This window comes from Lingula anatina, chromosome 7 (genome assembly GCF_051362555.1).
Source record: "Lingula anatina isolate TDL-2025a chromosome 7, LinAna3.0, whole genome shotgun sequence".
Classification (NCBI taxonomy): domain Eukaryota; kingdom Metazoa; phylum Brachiopoda; class Lingulata; order Lingulida; family Lingulidae; genus Lingula; species Lingula anatina.
In genome coordinates this window covers 10500447-10518649 of record NC_141773.1, presented here as the reverse complement: position 1 = coordinate 10518649, position 18203 = coordinate 10500447, and the positions used below count along the sequence as shown (strand labels likewise).

Here is an 18203-nt window from a genome sequence, read left to right as displayed (position 1 = left end):
ATAAGTAACATGGTTTTCCCATAATGGTCATCATGGCAGAAGCACCAAAAATTGTGTTTTCTTCTATTTTGATGCAACATTACATAATGCTTAACGGCATAATGACCATCAATTTTTAATAATAAAATATATGTGTCATGGATTTTCAGAAAATGTGACTAGCATGGGTCTTCAAGCCCGTGGAGGTTCTAAGTCGCACTTTGAAAATGCCAATATGTGAAAAATTAAATTTTCACAAAAAACTGTTAAATTGCCAGAAAAATTTACCAAACAGACTGCATTGCCTACTGAAGCTGTATTTTAGGCCCATGTTTCTTTCCTGTAAGTTTGAGAACAGTAAGTGACATGATTTTCCTTAAATGGTCATCATAGGAGCAGTGCACAAAATAGGGGTTTCTTCAAATTTTGATGCAATATTACATAATGTTTAACAGCATAATGACCATCAATTTTTAATAATAAATTATTAGTATCATGGATATTCAGAAAATGTGACTAGCAAAGGTCTTCAGGACCATGGAACTTCAAAGTCACATCTTGAAAATGCCAAAATGTAAACAAGACAGCACTTTTCTGAAATGGGTTCATTTCCATTTTTAACACTTTTTTAACATAAAACAAAATTAACAATTTACTGCCATTTTTAAATGACCAACTAAGAAAATTGATGAGATGGGAAATATACCAATAGAACAGTGTTAAATGTCCAATTTCCTCCATTCTAAGATTCTGAACATAGTGGATGATTGAATCTGACAAACTGCAATGATATGTGTTTATTTCCATTTTTGATACTTCATTACACAATACACGATAACAAATTTACCATCATTTTTACATAATCAACTGACAATGTTGTAAAGATGCAGGTAATGTCAAACAAACACTTTTACGTATCTTATTAGTTCAATAATGAGACTATTAACATACCTAAGAATTGAATCTGAGGAAATGTGAAAAAAAGCATAACTTATAAAATAATGGCCCGATTATGCTGATTTTCATACTCAACCTATGTTTTAGTAAGATTGACCACTCCTGTGAGTACAATGACAATTGGCATATCTGTTTTTCTTATATTGTGTTATCAGTGTTGCATATATATGCTGAAAAAAATAAAAAAACAGCATAACTTACATAAAAGTGGCTCTATCATGCTGATTTTCGAACTTGACCGACATATTATGAATATTCATCAGTTCTGTAACTTTCAAGCCAAAAGGTAAAAGGGTTTTTCACTAATCGTGTTTATGGTGTTGCATATATGCTGAAAAAATTGAAAAAACAGCATAACTTCCCTAAATATACCCCGATTATGCTGATTTTCGAACTTGACCAGCGTATTATGAATATTCATCATTTCTGTAACTTTCAAGCCAAAAAGTAAAACGGTTTTCCACTTATTGTGTTTACGGTGTTGCATATATGCTGAAAAAATTGAAAAACAGCATAACTTCCCTTAAAATAGCCCGATCATGCTGATTTTCGAACTTGACCAGCGTATTATGAATATTCATCAGTTCTGTAACTTTCAAGCCAAAAAGTACAACGGTTTTCCACTTATCGTGTTTACGGTGTTGCATATATGCTGAAAAAATTGAAAAAACAGCATAACTTCCCTTAAAATAGCCCCATCATGCTGATTTTCGAACTTGACCAGCATATTATGAATATTCATCAGTTCTGTAACTTTCAAGCCAAAAAGTAAAACGGTTTTCCACTTATCGTATTTACGGTGTTGCATATATGCTGAAAAAATTGAAAAAACAGCATAACTTCCCTTAAAATAGCCCCATCATGCTGATTTTCGAACTTGACCAGCATATTATGAATATTCATCAGTTCTGTAACTTTCAAGCCAAAAAGTAAAACGGTTTTCCACTTATCGTATTTACGGTGTTGCATATATGCTGAAAAAATTGAAAAAACAGCATAACTTCCCTAAAAATAGCCCGATCATGCTGATTTTCGAACTTGACCAGCGTATTATGAATATTCATCAGTTCTGTAACTTTCCAGCCAAAAGGTAAAACGGTTTTTCACTTATCGTGTTTACGGTTAAAGTGCACGCCAACGGCGACGGCGACAGCGACGGCGACGACAGACGCAGATGATGGCAATATATATGTACAGACACGTCTGTGTCTGTACATAAAAAACACCAAGAACGATATACACAGCTCTGATCACAGGTGTCGCTTTTAGTCTGTTACAAAATATCGGAGAAAAGATACCTGTGAGATTAAAAATCAAAATCTAGTGTGGTGTTTTCTGTGGTGTTAAGGGTCATTAATCAATCAAGGTGCTAGGTGAACGTGGGCGAGGGGGAGAGAAAATCGACGGTAAAGACAGGGAAAAAGAGGAGTCCAACTGTGGCACTGGTCTGTCTTGGCGTGTACTGCCACCTATAGCATCTTTGGTTCATCCGCATGGCAAATTCACTGACCGAACATGGTGAACATGGTATCGATAATGCGGTCAGCCATCATTCGGTCTCCAAAGTTGTGGACAATAAACTTTCGCCGATTCTTAAATGAAGGTCCCAGAATAGAGGCGACTTCTTCTGTACTGGATTCAGTACCAAAACTAGAAGAAGATGCAGGTTTGAGCAATTTGATTCCTGCAAATTTGCAGTAACCCACACTAATATTCATTTTTATGTACAGACACAGATGTGTCTGTACATATTGCCATCACCTGCGTCTGTCGTCGCCGTCGCCGTCGCCGATGCCGATGCCGGCGCCGTGCACTTTCCTTGTAAACACGATAAGTGGAGGGCAGTTTTACTTTTTGGCTTAATATTTACAGAGCTGATGAATATTCATAAAACGCAGGTCAAGTTCGAAAACCAGCATGATCGGGCCATTATTGTAGAAGTTATGCTGTTTTTTCACTTTTCAGCATATATGCAACCTTGTAAACACATTTTAAGGAAAACCGTTAGGCCTGTTGTCATGAAACTCACAGGAGTAATCAATCTTACTAAAACGCAGGTCAAGTTCGAAAATCGGCATGATCGGGCCACTATTTTAGTAGTTATGCTGTTTTTTCATTTTTCAGCATATATACAACACTGTAAACACAATATAAGAAAAACAGATAGGCCAATTGTCATTTAACTCACAGGAGTGGTCAATCTTACTAAAACGCAGGTTGAGTTTTGAAAATCAGCATAATCGGGCCATTATTTTAGAAGTTATGCTGTTTTTTCAAATTTCCTCAGATTCAACTGTTAGGCATGTCAACAGTCTCATTAATGAACTAATAAGATACGTAAAAGTGTTTGTTTGACATTTCCTGCATCTTTACAACATTGTTAGTTGATTATGTAAAAATGATGGTAAACTTGTTATCGTGTATTGTGTAATAAAGTTTCCAAAATGGAAATAAACTCATATCATTGCAGTTTGTCAGATTCAATCATTCACTATGTTCAGAATCTCAGAATGGAGGAAATTGGACATTTAACACTGTTGTATTGATATTTTTCCCATCTCATCAATTTTCTTAGTTGATCGTATAAAAATGGCAGTAACCTGTTAATTTTGTTTTATGTTAAAAAAAGTGTTAAAAATGGAAAAAAAACATTTCAGAACAGTGCTGTCTTGTTTACATTCTGGCATTTTCAAGTTGTGACTTTGAAGTTCCATGGGCCTGAAGACCTTTGCTAGTCACATTTTCTGAATATCCATGATACTAATATTTTATTATTAAAAATTGATGGTCATTATGCTGTTAAACATTATGTAATATTGCATCAAAATTTGAAAAAAAAAACTATTTTGGGCACTGCTCCCATGATGACCATTTAAGAAAAACCATGTCACTTACTGTTCTCAAACAGTACAGTAAATATGTACAGATGTGTCTGTACATATTGCCATCACCTGCGTCTGTCGTCGCCGTCGTTGCCGGTACCGTGCACTTTCATTGTAAACATGATAAGTGGAAGGCAGTTTTACTTTTTGGCTGTATATTTACAGAGCTGATGAATATTCATAAAACGCAGGTCAAGTTAAAAAATCAGCATGATCGGGCCATTATTGTAGAAGTTATGCTGTTTTTTCACTTTTCAGCATATATGCAACACTGTAAACACATTTTAAGGAAAACCGATAGGCCTGTTGTCATGAAAATCACAGGAGTAATTGATCTTACTATAACACAGGTCAAGTTCGAAAATCAGCATGTTCCACGGGCTTGCTAGTCCCATGCTAGTCACATTTTCTGAAAATCCATGATACATGTATTTTATTATTAAAAATTAACGGTCATTTTGCTGTTAACCATTATGTAATATTGCATCAGAATAGAAGAAAACACAATTTTGGGTGCTGCTGCCAAGATGACCATTATGGGAAAACCATGTTACTTATGATTGTCAAACTTTCAAAAAAGAAATACAGGACTAAAATGCAGAGTAATTGATCTTACTAAAACACAGGTCAAGTTCAAAAATCGGCATGATCGGGCCACTATTTTAGTAGTTATGCTTTTTTTTTTCACTTTAGGCCAATTGTCATTAAACTCACAGGAGTGGTCATTCCTGCTTAATCGCAGGTTGAGTTCAAAAATCAGCATAATCGGGCCATTATTTTAAAGAAATGCCGTTTTTATGTACAGACACAGATGTATTTTACCTGTTGAGCATAATTAAAATTTGATGTTGAATTTGCAGTTTAACAAAATGTACTTTTGCATCAGAATTGACAGTAGCCTTTTTTTGTTATTTCCTGCTTTTTGTCTGTACATTTGACAGCTTTGCTGCCTTGTTGATTTTCAAAATCTTTTCATTATGAAATTATTTGGTCACTTCGAGCAGTGTCTCTGCTATTTAGATAAATGAGTTTTGGTTATCATTTGGAAATTGTTCTATGTTTTGACATGAAATGTACGTAATGCTCATTCAAAACTCTATTGACAAGTATTGAAAACCAAGGCCTGCATGGGTCGCTCGGTAATTCCGAAAATTTAGTCGTTAACATTTCCTGATACAGTATTTCATGTGTACTTTAAACAGTTGTGCTAACGTTTGAAAGAAATGCATGCCAAATACTGTAAAAGAAACAGCGTAGCCACAGGGCTAGACACTAACTTTTCTGACCACCTGCCCTTTCTGTTTTATTCAAAAGCCTTAATGTTGTTTGAATATAAGGGAAACACTTCAATCCGATGCAGCAAGAATGTATTAGGAGGCATTTGAACTATGTGACCTGGATATTTGACCTTTTTTGCTTCCAGCAGAAGCTGGTAACATGTAAACTGTACTATACCAAGGAGACAAGATAAAACATAGGCAGAGAGATTCATTGAAGTAGTAAGCACTAATCGAGAACATTATAACAAAATATGATATCAGAATTGCTAGAAATTGCTGTAAATAAAAATACTTTTGTTACTTTGCAGTGGTTTAAATTGATCAGAATTCCAATGCAAAAGCGTGGTTAGTGTCATATTGTACAATAACATATCAGTTGTATAACTTTTTCTTTTTCCTGTCATTTTTGAATGATATGGGACCTATGCTGCATGTACTTTTTCCTACTGCCATTACCCTCCTTGTAATTTTAATGTAGTACATGTAATAACTATGTTGCAGAAGCCTGACAACATATACTTGGTGCATATACCAGTCTGGTGTAACATGAAAATCTGACTTCCCCAGTCGAAATTTCATAATGTTCCTCATCTGTTCCTTGGCCCACTTCTGACAGTTCCTGAAAATTTCATCAAAATCGGTCCATAACTTAGTTTTTTGATTTTTTATTATTGAATGATTATTGATCCAGATCACCACCAAGTTAACCCATTTCTGACCTACCCTGAAAATTCCATCGAAATACATCCATTACTTTTTGAGGTATGTTGATGACAAACAGACAGACAGACAGGGGTGAAAACATAACCTCCTTGCATTGGCGGAGGTAAATATGACTACCCCCATGAAATTTTGATTCCCATCACACAAAGCTTTATAAATTTTATTTCATTTGAGTGTGTGACTTTGTAGTATACATAATGGAGGATACATTGGCACTTTTTGTTAGTTTGCAGGTGAAAAATTTTCATGAGAAAATAAGAAAATTAAAAATGTGTATTTTACCACCCAATGACTCCCCCCCTAAAAAAGCTATTTATTTGATATTTGGTGATCATTTTAACATATATACTTTTAGTATAATTTATGAAGAATATATTGAAAATATTTGAAAGTTTGATGGTTAATTGTTGGGTTAAAAAAATGAAAAAAAATTGAATATTCAACCAGTTTTCCCAGCATACATGTGTTAGCACAACAGTATATATCACATACAGTTTCTGTAATTAGGAGTGCTTATGGATGAATTTCTGTGCAGTTAGCTGGGGTGAACATTTGCTGTTATTTCATATGTCAAAGACATTGAAAAGTTAAATGAAAAACTAATTTTAAAAATTGGTATATTTATACACCTGCAAATTAAGTGTTAAGCAGATTTTTCCATCTCTAGCACTAGCATCTAGAACTAACATTTGTACAGAAAACTGATCACTGACTCAACAGTAATGGCCCAGTACCTGAAAAGGAAGTGAAGGGATGGTTGAAAAACTGGGGTGCTTTATTCACAATGAGTACAGATTGGGATTAAGTGTTTAATAAATCCTTTATTTGGAACTTTCAGATGTCAAGCCAGAAATTGGTACCACAGGCCTTGATTATGAAGGACAACTTGGACAGTGGGATGAAATTGCACGCAGAAGCCTTCTATTTTCTTTTAATTTGGATAAAGAAACACATTCTAAGCTCTATTACCATCTACAGACATTTGGGGAACTGGCCCATTATATCCCCATTAATAAAAAGGTAAAAAAAAAAAACAAAAAAACTTCTAATCTAAAAGAGTGCCCTTTTATTTTATTTTGGAATGCAAAAATGATAATACATAAAAAGATGTCCATTTCTCTCATTGAGAGTTCTTGCAGTATTATTATTAGTACCACCAGTGTTTACGCTGGCGATACTCATGGTTTTAGTCCCGATCCGTCTCGTGCAGCTCCGTTTGCTCTGCTGGCTGGATACAAGTCACCGTTACTGTTTCTCCTCTTAGACAACAAGAACTCGTGTCCCCATCTCTTGGATTTAGGTCACATATAATCTCAACTTAAAGCCCCTGGTTTTTTTATCTCAGTCGGTGCATTTGCCTGGGCGTGATGCTCGTTGAAACGCACCCTTGTCAAAATTTTTGAAAATTCAATGCCAAATATCTCCCAAACCGAGGGAATTATGGGAAAAATTACTATAGAAGTCTGACCGAAAGTCATATGTGAAGATTCCAAATATGCCCTTGGATTTGACCTTTGACCTTTATTTCAAGGTCAAACAGGCCAAAATTTTCGAAAAAATGGGAATTTTTTGCAAAAAAAAAAAAAAAAATTTGTTTGTGCCAATTTTCAGAAACTACACAGACCGAGGCTCTCATATTACGGGGGGGGGGGGGGGGGGGGGGGGGGGGAGGGGGGGGGGAAGTTTACAATTAGGGACTCCTTTCATTTTTGGGGTCAGTCAGTGCATTTTCACTGGAGAAGCAGCCATTAGATACCAAAACTGAAAACTCTCCCTAATTCTTGAACCGTAAATGCTGTAGACCTCTGAATTTTTGCATTTTGTAGAATTTTTCAAGTGCAATACTGGGGGTGGTGTCCGTTTTTTGTTTTCAATATGGTTTAGGAGTTGTGCTGTATCAAAATGTATGATGTTGCAATATTCATTGGTGAAAATAAAATGTGAAATATTCTAAAATTAGCAGAGATAGGCCCATAGTTACTATTGAACTTGAATAGGAAGTCGTATACTGGCAACCTAACTGTGACCTTGATATTGGCTTTTGACCTGCTATTCACTGTGAACTGAACTTTGCAAATTTTCCGTCCCTTATATCTCCAAAACTGGCAGAGATACCCCCATTGTTACTATTGAACTTGAATAGGAAGTCATATACTGATAATCTAACCTTGACCTTGAAATTGATCTTTGACCTAATTTTCATCATGAACTGAACTTTGCAACATTTAAGTCCCTTATATCTTCAAAACTGGCCCTTAGTTACTATTGAGGTTGGATAGGAAGTCAAATACCGGTAATCTAAATGTGACCTTGAAATTGACCTTTGGCCTACTTATATCTCCAAAACTGAGAGAGATACTTCCATAGTTACTAATGAACTTGAATAGGAAGATATATACTGGCAATCCAACCTTAAAATTGACCTTTGACCTACTTTTCACCAGGAACTGAACTTTGCAAGGTGTCCATCCCTTTTATCTCCAAAACTGGCAGTGAAAAGCCTATGGGCCGGTTTCACGAAGCAGTAGTTAGTTATAGATCGGTAGTTAGCCTCTCGCTAGTTATGAGTGCCGTTTCACGAAGCTATCGCTAGTTCTCTCGCTCTTTATTGTGTCGTTACTATGGATATTTAGCGACTGGTGAGACCAGTCGCTAACTCGAGAGTTTCATCGTACGCATGTGTAATGAATGAAATAGAAAGGTTGCTTAGTTACCGTTGTCTGTCGTTTGTCTTTGTATCCAATATGGCAACGACCTTTCTTGCTATCCGTACCACCAGACGGCAACGTAGACTACGACATACCTCCTGATATAGGAGAAGGATCAAGATAAGCCTAATTGCAACCTTGCATCATAAACTTGACGCGACATATAAAAAAAATTACACACTTGGCAATGTTTGTCGCATGCAGGGCTTTTCCCAGAATTGAGTGTCAGGCCTTCTAAAACTACCATCTGTAACTTCCTTAAAAATTTACAGGGAGTCCAACTTTTCCAAGTGCCGTGAGCGGGGGAGAGGGGGGGGGGTTAAAATAATGATCTCCCGCTGACGATCTTCCGCAAACTAAGTTCCTTGAACTAATATGAAAAGTACATTTTATTATTGCTTATTGCTTAACAATCTCCCGATGAAGATATGAAAATTTCCTTTTCGTCTAGCTAGGATCGCAAACGATCCCCCTCTGATGATCTTACGCCAACAAAGTCCTGAGGATATTACGCGAACGATTCTCGTGAGTAGCCGCTTGCATGGGCGCACTATTGTTCCTATCTCCCATTGAGAGTGTTATCGTCAATGATATCCTGAGCGTATTATTGTCTTGAATCAACTGATGCATTAACTACATGTTTGAGCTTTACAACGCGGCCATATTAGGTGACGAGCTTTTCAAATATTATCGATAGGCTCATTTTCAGGTTCGACGAAATTTTCAAAGAGAAAAAAAATTACGTCGGCGGAAAATCGCCTCTCGATGAAATTATCAAGAACGTCGAAATTTTCAAGACTTTACCGTATCCATTATATCCCCAAACCTAGCGTGATATGCCCATAGTTACTATTGAACTTGAATAGGCAGTCATATACTGGCAATATAACTGTGATCTTGAAATTGACCTTTGACCTACTTTTCGGCATGAACCGCACTTCACAAATTTGGAATAAAACATTTTACCCATGATTTTGTTTTAAATGGTTATTTTCAACAAAAAAATTGAGAACATTTGTTTACTGCATTTTGTAGAGCTTGTCAAGCACAACACTGGAGGTGATGTCCCTATTTTTGCTATTCCTTACGAATGCGCTTACTCCAGCTGGTGGTACAATACCCGGAGGCAGTACTGCCTCTCTGATCCTCTAGTAACTTCTATTATTATTTTTTTTCTTTTCATAAAAGGACAGTCAGTATGCTTTGGTTGTGTTCCAACAAGATGAAGCAGTGCACTCGTTCCAGGAGACAGCGCTGCACCCTGCCAAAATGCCTATATCAAGGTAATCCTGTTAATGTGAGTTTGACAATGTATGTTTTAACAATAACCCAATTTACCATCCTTAACTGATGTAAATAAAAACGAGTAACATAGAATCACTTGTACTCTTCATTGGTTTCTGGGAGGTGTAGTCTTGTGCCTCCATCTCGTACAGGAAACAAACACCTTGACAACACTTGTAAACCCAAGTAAGATTAGTAACATACTTAAGATAGGATTCTCAGTCACATGTGAAAGGGCGCTCTTGTTATAAAGGGTGCATTCCCAGAGATTTAGATTGATCCAGAGATTAAGATTTAGATTGACCTAACTCCCTGGGGTTCACACTAAATTGCAGTCAGCCGAGCGCGCACCATAGTTAATTACCCCCTTACAGCTTTCAGTAGGCGGGACAGACACTTAAGCCGGCTAAGCTGACAGTAATCTAGTGAGACACCCCACAGGAATCGATTGATCTAAAATCTATGGGAATGGGGTCAAAGATGAGACTGTGGAGAGACATTACTGGCTTATTTTCCAAGCAAACATAAAGACGCACTTTCAAAAAGATGAGACTGTGGAGAGGCATTACAGTTTATCTCCCAAGCAACATAATATTCAATTGACATCGATACATAAGTAAGTGTTTACATAACATAAGTAAGAGTTACTACTACAGTGACCTTTGCACTCTAAATGGTTCTGGAATACCAGATGATCTGTTGAAAACCATTGTCTGAATTGATACTGCAGCCTTAGTTTGAAAAATGATCTAATTATAATTAGTAATAGTTAACCTCTGTCTAGCAACCTGCCAGCAAGGCAGATAACATTGGTAGAGTCACAAATAAACAAGAAGAAATGTATGAATCGGAACTCATGCTAAACATTGTACATGTATAAGGAGAATTAAACAGTGTCATTACTGCAGGGTGTCTGGTGTTCCTAAAGTTTTAACTTGGTTCATAAAATTCCTATATTTTCTTCAAATTCCTTTTAATTCCTAAAATTCCTAAGATATTTTAAAATATGTCGTGAATTTTGAAGAATGTTGAGATTTTAATGAGAAAATATGTATAAATGCAAGTTTATAGCCCAATAATTGGGATTCATATCCATCATGCATTGCCATCATAAGTTACATTTAGAATTTTCTTCTATTTTCATGTAAAATGGTGATATAATGGAGATGGATTCTTTTTGTTGTCCTGAAATTTAAAAGGTACCTCTCCTCATTTTCATCATGGATAGTAGTGAAGTATTAACAGCCACAATGTCATTTAACACCAAGTGCTGAAATATGGTATTTGTTAGTTAAGTGTGAAAAATTCCAGCTGAATATGAGTACAACTTTTCCATATAAATGCACCACCAGTGTAGGCGTAAAGATTTCAAATGTGCCCTTGGATTTGACCTTTTATTCAAGGTCAAATAGGCCAAAATTTTCTAAAAATGGGAATTTTTTGTAAAAAAAAAAAATGTTTATTTCTGCCGATTTTCAGAAAATACACAGACCTTCCCCATAATATTATTGGCATGTGTTACCCTTAGGGTCATCTTTCATATTCGTGAGTTTGGGGTCAATTGGTGCATTTTCACGGGTGTAGCGGCCATTAGATGCCGAAACTAAGAACTCTCTAGAGCTAATTCTGGAACCATAAATGCTAGAGACCTTTTGTTTTTTTTGCATTTTGTATAGCTTGTCAACACTGGAGGAGATGTCCGTGTTTTGTTTTCCATATGGTATAGAGTTGTGCTTTATCAAAAAGTACAATATGGTAGTGAAAATAAAATATGAAATACGGTAATTTGCCATGTAATTTTGAATGTCGGGGAATATAAAAAAATAAGGCTAAGCTAGGGACAGACAACTTCCAGTCATAAAATGACAGAATTTCATGAAATTTGAACATTTGGAATTTCTGATCACCTCCCATTTCATGAACTTCGACCAAAATGATCTGTTCTTTATTTCAATTAATTTCTTCTGTATAGAATTCATGGTGCATTACTGCAACTCCAAAATTAGTAAAGATACACCCATTTTAGTCACTTGTATCTTCAAAACTGGCCGAGATATGCCCATTATTGAGCTTGAATAAGAAGTCATATACTTGCAATCTAACACCCCATTTCCATAGATTAGATCGACCTACTTTAGATCGCCCTAACTCCCTGGGGGTTCACGCTAAATAGCTGTCAGCCGGGCGGACACGAAAGTTAATTAACCCTTACAGCTTGTAGTAGGCAGGGACGGACACTTAAGGGGGATTATCTGACAGTAATCTAGTGAGACTCCCCGCGGTGATAGATCGATCTAAAGTTGTGGGAATAGACCCTAACTATGATATTGAAATTGACCTTAGACCTACTTTTTGCCATGAACCACACTTTTCCCCATGATTTTGTTTTAAATGTTAATTTCAGCAAAAAAATTGAAAATCTTGTTTATTGCATTTTGTAGACCTTGCCAAGCACAACATTTGGGGGGGGGGTCCTTTTTATGTACAGACACAGATGTGTCTGTACATATAGCCATCATCTGCGTCTGTCGTCGCCGTCGTCGCCGTCGGCACCGTCGTCGCCGTCGTGCACTTTTACCGATAACACGATAAGTGGAACACTGTTTTTGCTTTTGGCTTGAAACTTACAGAACTGGTGAATATTCCTAATTCGCAGGTCAAGTTCGAAAATCAGCATGATCTGGCCATTTTTAGGGAAGTTATGCTGTTTTTTCACTTTTTTCAGCATATATGCAGCACCGATAACACGATAAGTGGAAAACCATTTTACTTTTTGGCTTGAAACTTACAAAACTGATGAATATTCATAATCCGCAGGTCAAGTTCGAAAATCAGCATGATCGGGTCATTTTTAGGGAAGTTACGCTGTTTTTTCACTTTTCTCAGCATTTATGCAACACCGATATCATGATAAGTGAAAAAAAATTTTACCTTTTGGCTTGAAACTAACAGAACTGATGGATATTCATAATACGCAGGTCAAGTTCGAATATCATCATGATCGGGCCTTTATTTTAGAAGTTATGCTGTTTTTTCACATTTCCTCAGATTCAATTATTAGGCATGTTAACAGTCTCATTATTTAACTAATAAGATACGTAAAAGTGTTTGTTTGATATTTCCTGCATCTTTACAACATTGTTAATTGATTGTGTAAAAATGATGGTAAACTTGTTATCGTGTATTGTGTAATAAAGTGTCAGAAATGGTAATAAACTCATCATTGCAGTTTGTCAGATTCAATCATCCACTATGTTCAGAATCTCAGAATGGAGGAAATTGGACATAAAACACTGTTCTATTGATATTTTTCCCATCTCATCAATTTTCTTAGTTGGTCATATAAAAATGGCAACAAACTGTTTATTTTGTTTTATGTTAAAAAAATGTTAAAAATGGAAATAAACCCATTTCAGAACAGTGCTGTCTTGTTTACATTTTGGCATTTTTAAGATGTGACTTTGAAGTTTCATGAGCCTGCAGACCTTTGCTAATGACATTTTCTGAATATCCATGATACTAATATTTTATAATTAAAAATTGATGGTCATTATGCTGTTAAACATTATGTAATATTGCATCAAAATTTGAAGAAACCCCTATTTTGGGCACTGCTCCCATGATGACCATTTAAGAAAAGCCATGTCACTTACTGTTTTCAAACTTACAGGAAAGAAACATGGGGCTAAAATACAGCTTCAGTTGGCAATGCAGTCTGTTTGGTAATTTTTTTCTGGCAGTTAAACAGTTTTTTTGTGAAAATTTAATTTTTCACATATTGGCATTTTCAAGGTGTGACTTTGAAGTTCCATGAGCCTGAAGACCTTTGCTAGTCACGTTTTCTGAATGTTCATGTGACTAATATTCCATTATTAAAAATTGATGGTCATTATGCTGTTAAACATTATGTAATATTGCATCAAAATTTGAAGAAACCCCTATTTTGGGCACTGCTCTCATAATGACCATTTAACAAAAATCATGTCAATTACCGTTCTCAAACTTACAGGAAAGAAACATGGGTCTAAAATACAGCTTCAGTTGGCAATGCAGTCTGTTTGGTAATTTTTTCTGGCAGTTAAACAGTTTTTTGTGAAAATTTAATTTTTCACTTATTGGCATTTTCAAGGTGTGACTTTGAAGTTCCATGATCCTGAAGACCTTTGCTTGTCACGTTTTCTGAATGTCCATGTTACTAATATTCTATTATTAAAAATTGATGGTCATTATGCTGTTAAGCATTATGTAATATTGCATCAAAATAGAAGAAAACACAATTTTTGGTGCTACTGCTATGATGAGCATTATGGGAAAACCGTATTATGACTGTCAAACCTTTAAAAAAGAAACACAGGACTAAAATGCAGAATGAGTTGGAAAAGCAGTCTAATTGGCTTCTTTTTCTGGAAGTTATACATTTGAGTGAAATATTCATTATCTTTTTGGCATATTCATTGTGGGACTCGGAGCTCCCATGGACATGAAGCCGAATGGTAATCAAATTTTCTACATGTCCATGCTATTTATTGTCAATAATCAAAGATTGGTGATAATTATTCTATAATTTATTATGTAATGTTACATCAAAATTGACAACAATATTTTTGCATTGCTACTGCAAACATTATGAAAAGAAAACTGTGTTACTTATTATTATTTTTAACTTACAAGTATGATTTTTAGGATTGGCATGCAGTTCAAATTAGAAAGCCAGGTCAATTGGGTTATCATTTATTATTGAATTTATGCAATTTTGTGTGAAATTTTCATTTTTCTCATTCTGGCACTTTCTAAGTATAAACTTGAACTCTGATGGGCCTGAAGCCTTATGCTTTTACTTTTGTCGTTGTTACCTGTTGTGCATAATTAAAATTTGATGTTGACTGTGCAGTAAATTAACATAATGTATTATTGCATCAGAATTGGTAGTCTCCTATTTTGTGCATTATTGTTTTGTGCTTTTCTTAAGATGTGACTTATGGGCCTGAAAGACCTTTGAGAGGGTCAGTCTGTTAATATCCCTTGGGTATCACTTAGCTAATTTCTGAGTTATAAAGTCATTTGCCTAATTGATAGGCCATTAAAGGAGATTACATAAAGCACACTTGTTGATATTTCCTTGTAAACTCCCAAAAGTTAAGCTCTCTGCTAGATTAATAATAAGGAAGCAGTGATAATTATGCAGGTTATTATATATATATATATATATATATATATATATATATATATAAAAGATTAAAAGTTTGAATAGCAGCTTCATTGAAATTATATTTACCTCAGGCTCTGCCTAGGAGGTTATATTTTCACCCCTGTTTGTCTGTCATCAACATAACTCAAAAAGTTATGGACTGATTTTGCTGAAATTTTCAGGAACTGTCAGAATTGGGCCAAAGAGGACAATGATTAGTTTTTAGTGGTGGTCTGGCTCAATAATCAATCAATCAATAATCAACAATAATTAACAATTGCTGCCTTGGCAGAGGTCTGCACTCTCGGTGGTTTTCTAGTTTTGTTATGTTTTCCTTTACAATTTTTCTCAAACACTTGCATTTGTGACTTTTAACTCTCATCCGCTCGAGGCTCTGCACATTTTCTGTATTTCCACATAAGCAATTGTATTGTTTTTTATGTCTTTAAACATTATATAAAATTATTTTATGCACTGTCATCATTTTTATGTACAGACACAGATGTGTCTGTACATATAGCCATCATCTGCGTCTGTCGTCGCCGTCGCCGCCGTCGCCGCCGTCGCCGTCGTCGCCGTCGTCGCCGTCGCCGTGCACTTTTACCGATAACACGATAAGTGGAAAACCATTTTGCCTTTTGATTTGAAACTAGCAGAACTGATTAATATTCATAATACGCAGGTCAAGTTCGAAAATCAGCATGATCGGGTCACTCTTAGGGAATTTATGCTGTTTTTTCACTTTTTTCAACATATATGCAGCACCGATAACACGATAAGTGGAAAACCATTGTACCTTTTGGCTTGAAACCTACAGTACTGATGAATATTCATAAAACGCTGGTCGAGTTCGAAAATCAGCATGATCGGGTCACTTATAGGGAATTTATGCTGTTTTTTCACTTTTTTCAGCATATATGCAGCACCGATAACACGATAAGTGGAAAACCATTTTACCTTTTGGCTTGAAACTTACAGAACTGATGAATATACATAATACGCAGGTCAAGTTCGAAAATCAGCGTGATTGGGTCATTTTTAGTGAATTTAGGCTATTTTTTCTCTTTTTTCAGCATATATGCAGCACCGATAACACCATAAATGGAAAACCATTTGACCTTTTGGCTTGAAACCTATAGAACTGATGAATATTCATAATACGCAGGTCAAGTTCGAAAATCAGCATGATTGGGTAATTTTTAGTGAATTTAGGCTATTTTTTCACTTTTTTTCAGCATTTTTGCAACACTGATAACACAATAAATGAAGAGCTGTTTTACCCTTTGGCTTGAAACTTACAGAACTGATAAATATTCATAATACGCAGGTCAAGTTCGAAAATCAGCACGATCGGGTCACTTATAGGGAATTTATGCTGTTTTTTTTCACTTTTTTCAGTATATATGCAACACTGATAACACAATATAAGAAAAACAGATTGGCCAATTGTCATTATACTCACAGGAGGGGCCAATCTTACTAAAACGCAGGTTGAGTTTGAAAATCAGCATAATCAGTCCATTATTTTAAAAGGTAATGCTGTTTTTTCACATTTCCTCACATTCAATTCTTAGGCATGTTAACAGTCTCATTATTGAACTAATAAGATACGTAAATGTGTTTGTTTGGCATTTCCTGCATCTTTACAACATTGTTAGTTGATTTTGTAAAAATGATGGTAAACTTGTTATCATGTATTGTGTAATAAAGTGTCAAAAATGGAAATAAACTCATATCATTGCAGTTTGTCAGATGCATTCATCCACTATGTTCAGAATCTCAGAATGGAGGAAGTTGGGCATTTAACACTGTTCTATTGATACTTTTCCCATCTCATCAATTTTCTTCATTGGTCATATAAAAATGGCAGTAAACTGTTTATTTTGTTTTATGTTTAAAAAGTGTTAAAAATGGAAATAAACCCATTTCAGAACAGTGCTGTATTGTTTACATTTTGGCATTTTCAATATGTGACTTTGAAGTTCCATGGGCCTGAAGGCTTTTGCTAGTCACATTTTCTGAATAACCATGATACTAATATTTTATAATTAAAAATTGATGGTCATTATGCTGTAAAACATTATGTAATATTGCATGAAAATTTGAAGAAACCCCTATTTTGGGCACTGCTCCCATGATGACCATTTAAGGAAAATCATGTCACTTACTGTTCTCAAACTTACAGGAAAGAAACATGGGACTAAAATACAGCTCCAGTAGGCAATGCAGTCTGTTTGGTAAATTTTTCTGGCAATTAAACAGTTTTTTGTGAAAATTTAATTTTTCACTTATTGGCATTTTCAAGGTGTGACTTTGAAGTTCCATGATCCTGAAGACCTTTGCTTGTCACATTTCCTGAATATCCGTGATACTAATATTTTATAATTAAAAATTGATGGTCATTATGCTGTTAAACATTATGTAATGTTGCATCAAAATTTGAAGAAACCCCTATTTTGGGCACTGCTCCCATGATGACCATTTAACAAAAATCATGTCAATTACTGTTCTCAAACTTACAGGAAAGAAACATGGGTCTAAAATACAGCTTCAGTATGCAATGCAGTCTGTTTGGTAAATTTTTCTGGCAATTAAACATTTTTTTGTGAAAATTTAATTTTTCACATATTGGCATTTCCAAGGTGCGACTTAGAACCTCCACGGGCTTGAAGACCCGTGCTAGTCACATTTTGTGAAAATCCATGACACTTATATTTTATTATTAAAAATCGATGGTCATTATGCTGTTAAGCATTATGTAATGTTGCATCAAAATAGAAGAAAACACAATTTTTGGTGCTGCTGCCTTGATGACCATTATGGAAAAACCGTGTTACTTATGACTGTCAAATTTTCAAAAAAGAAACACAGGACTAAAATGCAGCCTGAGTTAGAAAAGCAGTCTAATTGGCTTCTTTTTCTGGAAGTTATACATTTTAGTGTTATATTCATTATCTTTTTTGGCATATTCATTGTGGGACTCGGAGCTCCCATGGACATGAAGCCAAATGGTAATCATATTTTCTACATGTCCATCCTATTTATAGTCAATAAACAAAAATTGGTGATAATTATTCTGTAATTTATTATGTATTGTTACATCAAAATTGACAATCTTTTTGCACTGCTACTGCAAACATTATGAAAAGAAAACTGTGCTACTTATTATAATTTTAAACTTACAAGTACGATTTTTAGGATT

General features: G+C 35.3%; 1 protein-coding gene across 4 annotated transcripts in view; it reads left to right on the top strand.

Annotated features, from left to right (window-relative positions):
• Window positions 1-2399: 2399 nt before the first annotated feature.
• Window positions 2400-18203, top strand: part of LOC106160217 (poly(A) RNA polymerase, mitochondrial-like) — a 51451-nt gene continuing 35647 nt past the window's right edge. The window contains exons 1-3 of one of the 4 annotated variants that reach the window (XM_087016691.1): window positions 2400-2602; window positions 6660-6841; window positions 9718-9812. In XM_087016691.1, coding sequence (XP_086872817.1) covers window positions 2452-2602; window positions 6660-6841; window positions 9718-9812 — 428 coding nt within the window. In that variant the 5' untranslated portion in view covers window positions 2400-2451. The remainder of the gene's footprint in view (window positions 2603-6659; window positions 6842-9717; window positions 9813-18203) is intronic. The other 3 variants (XR_015335365.1, XM_087016690.1, XM_087016689.1) reach the window with 3 other exon arrangements.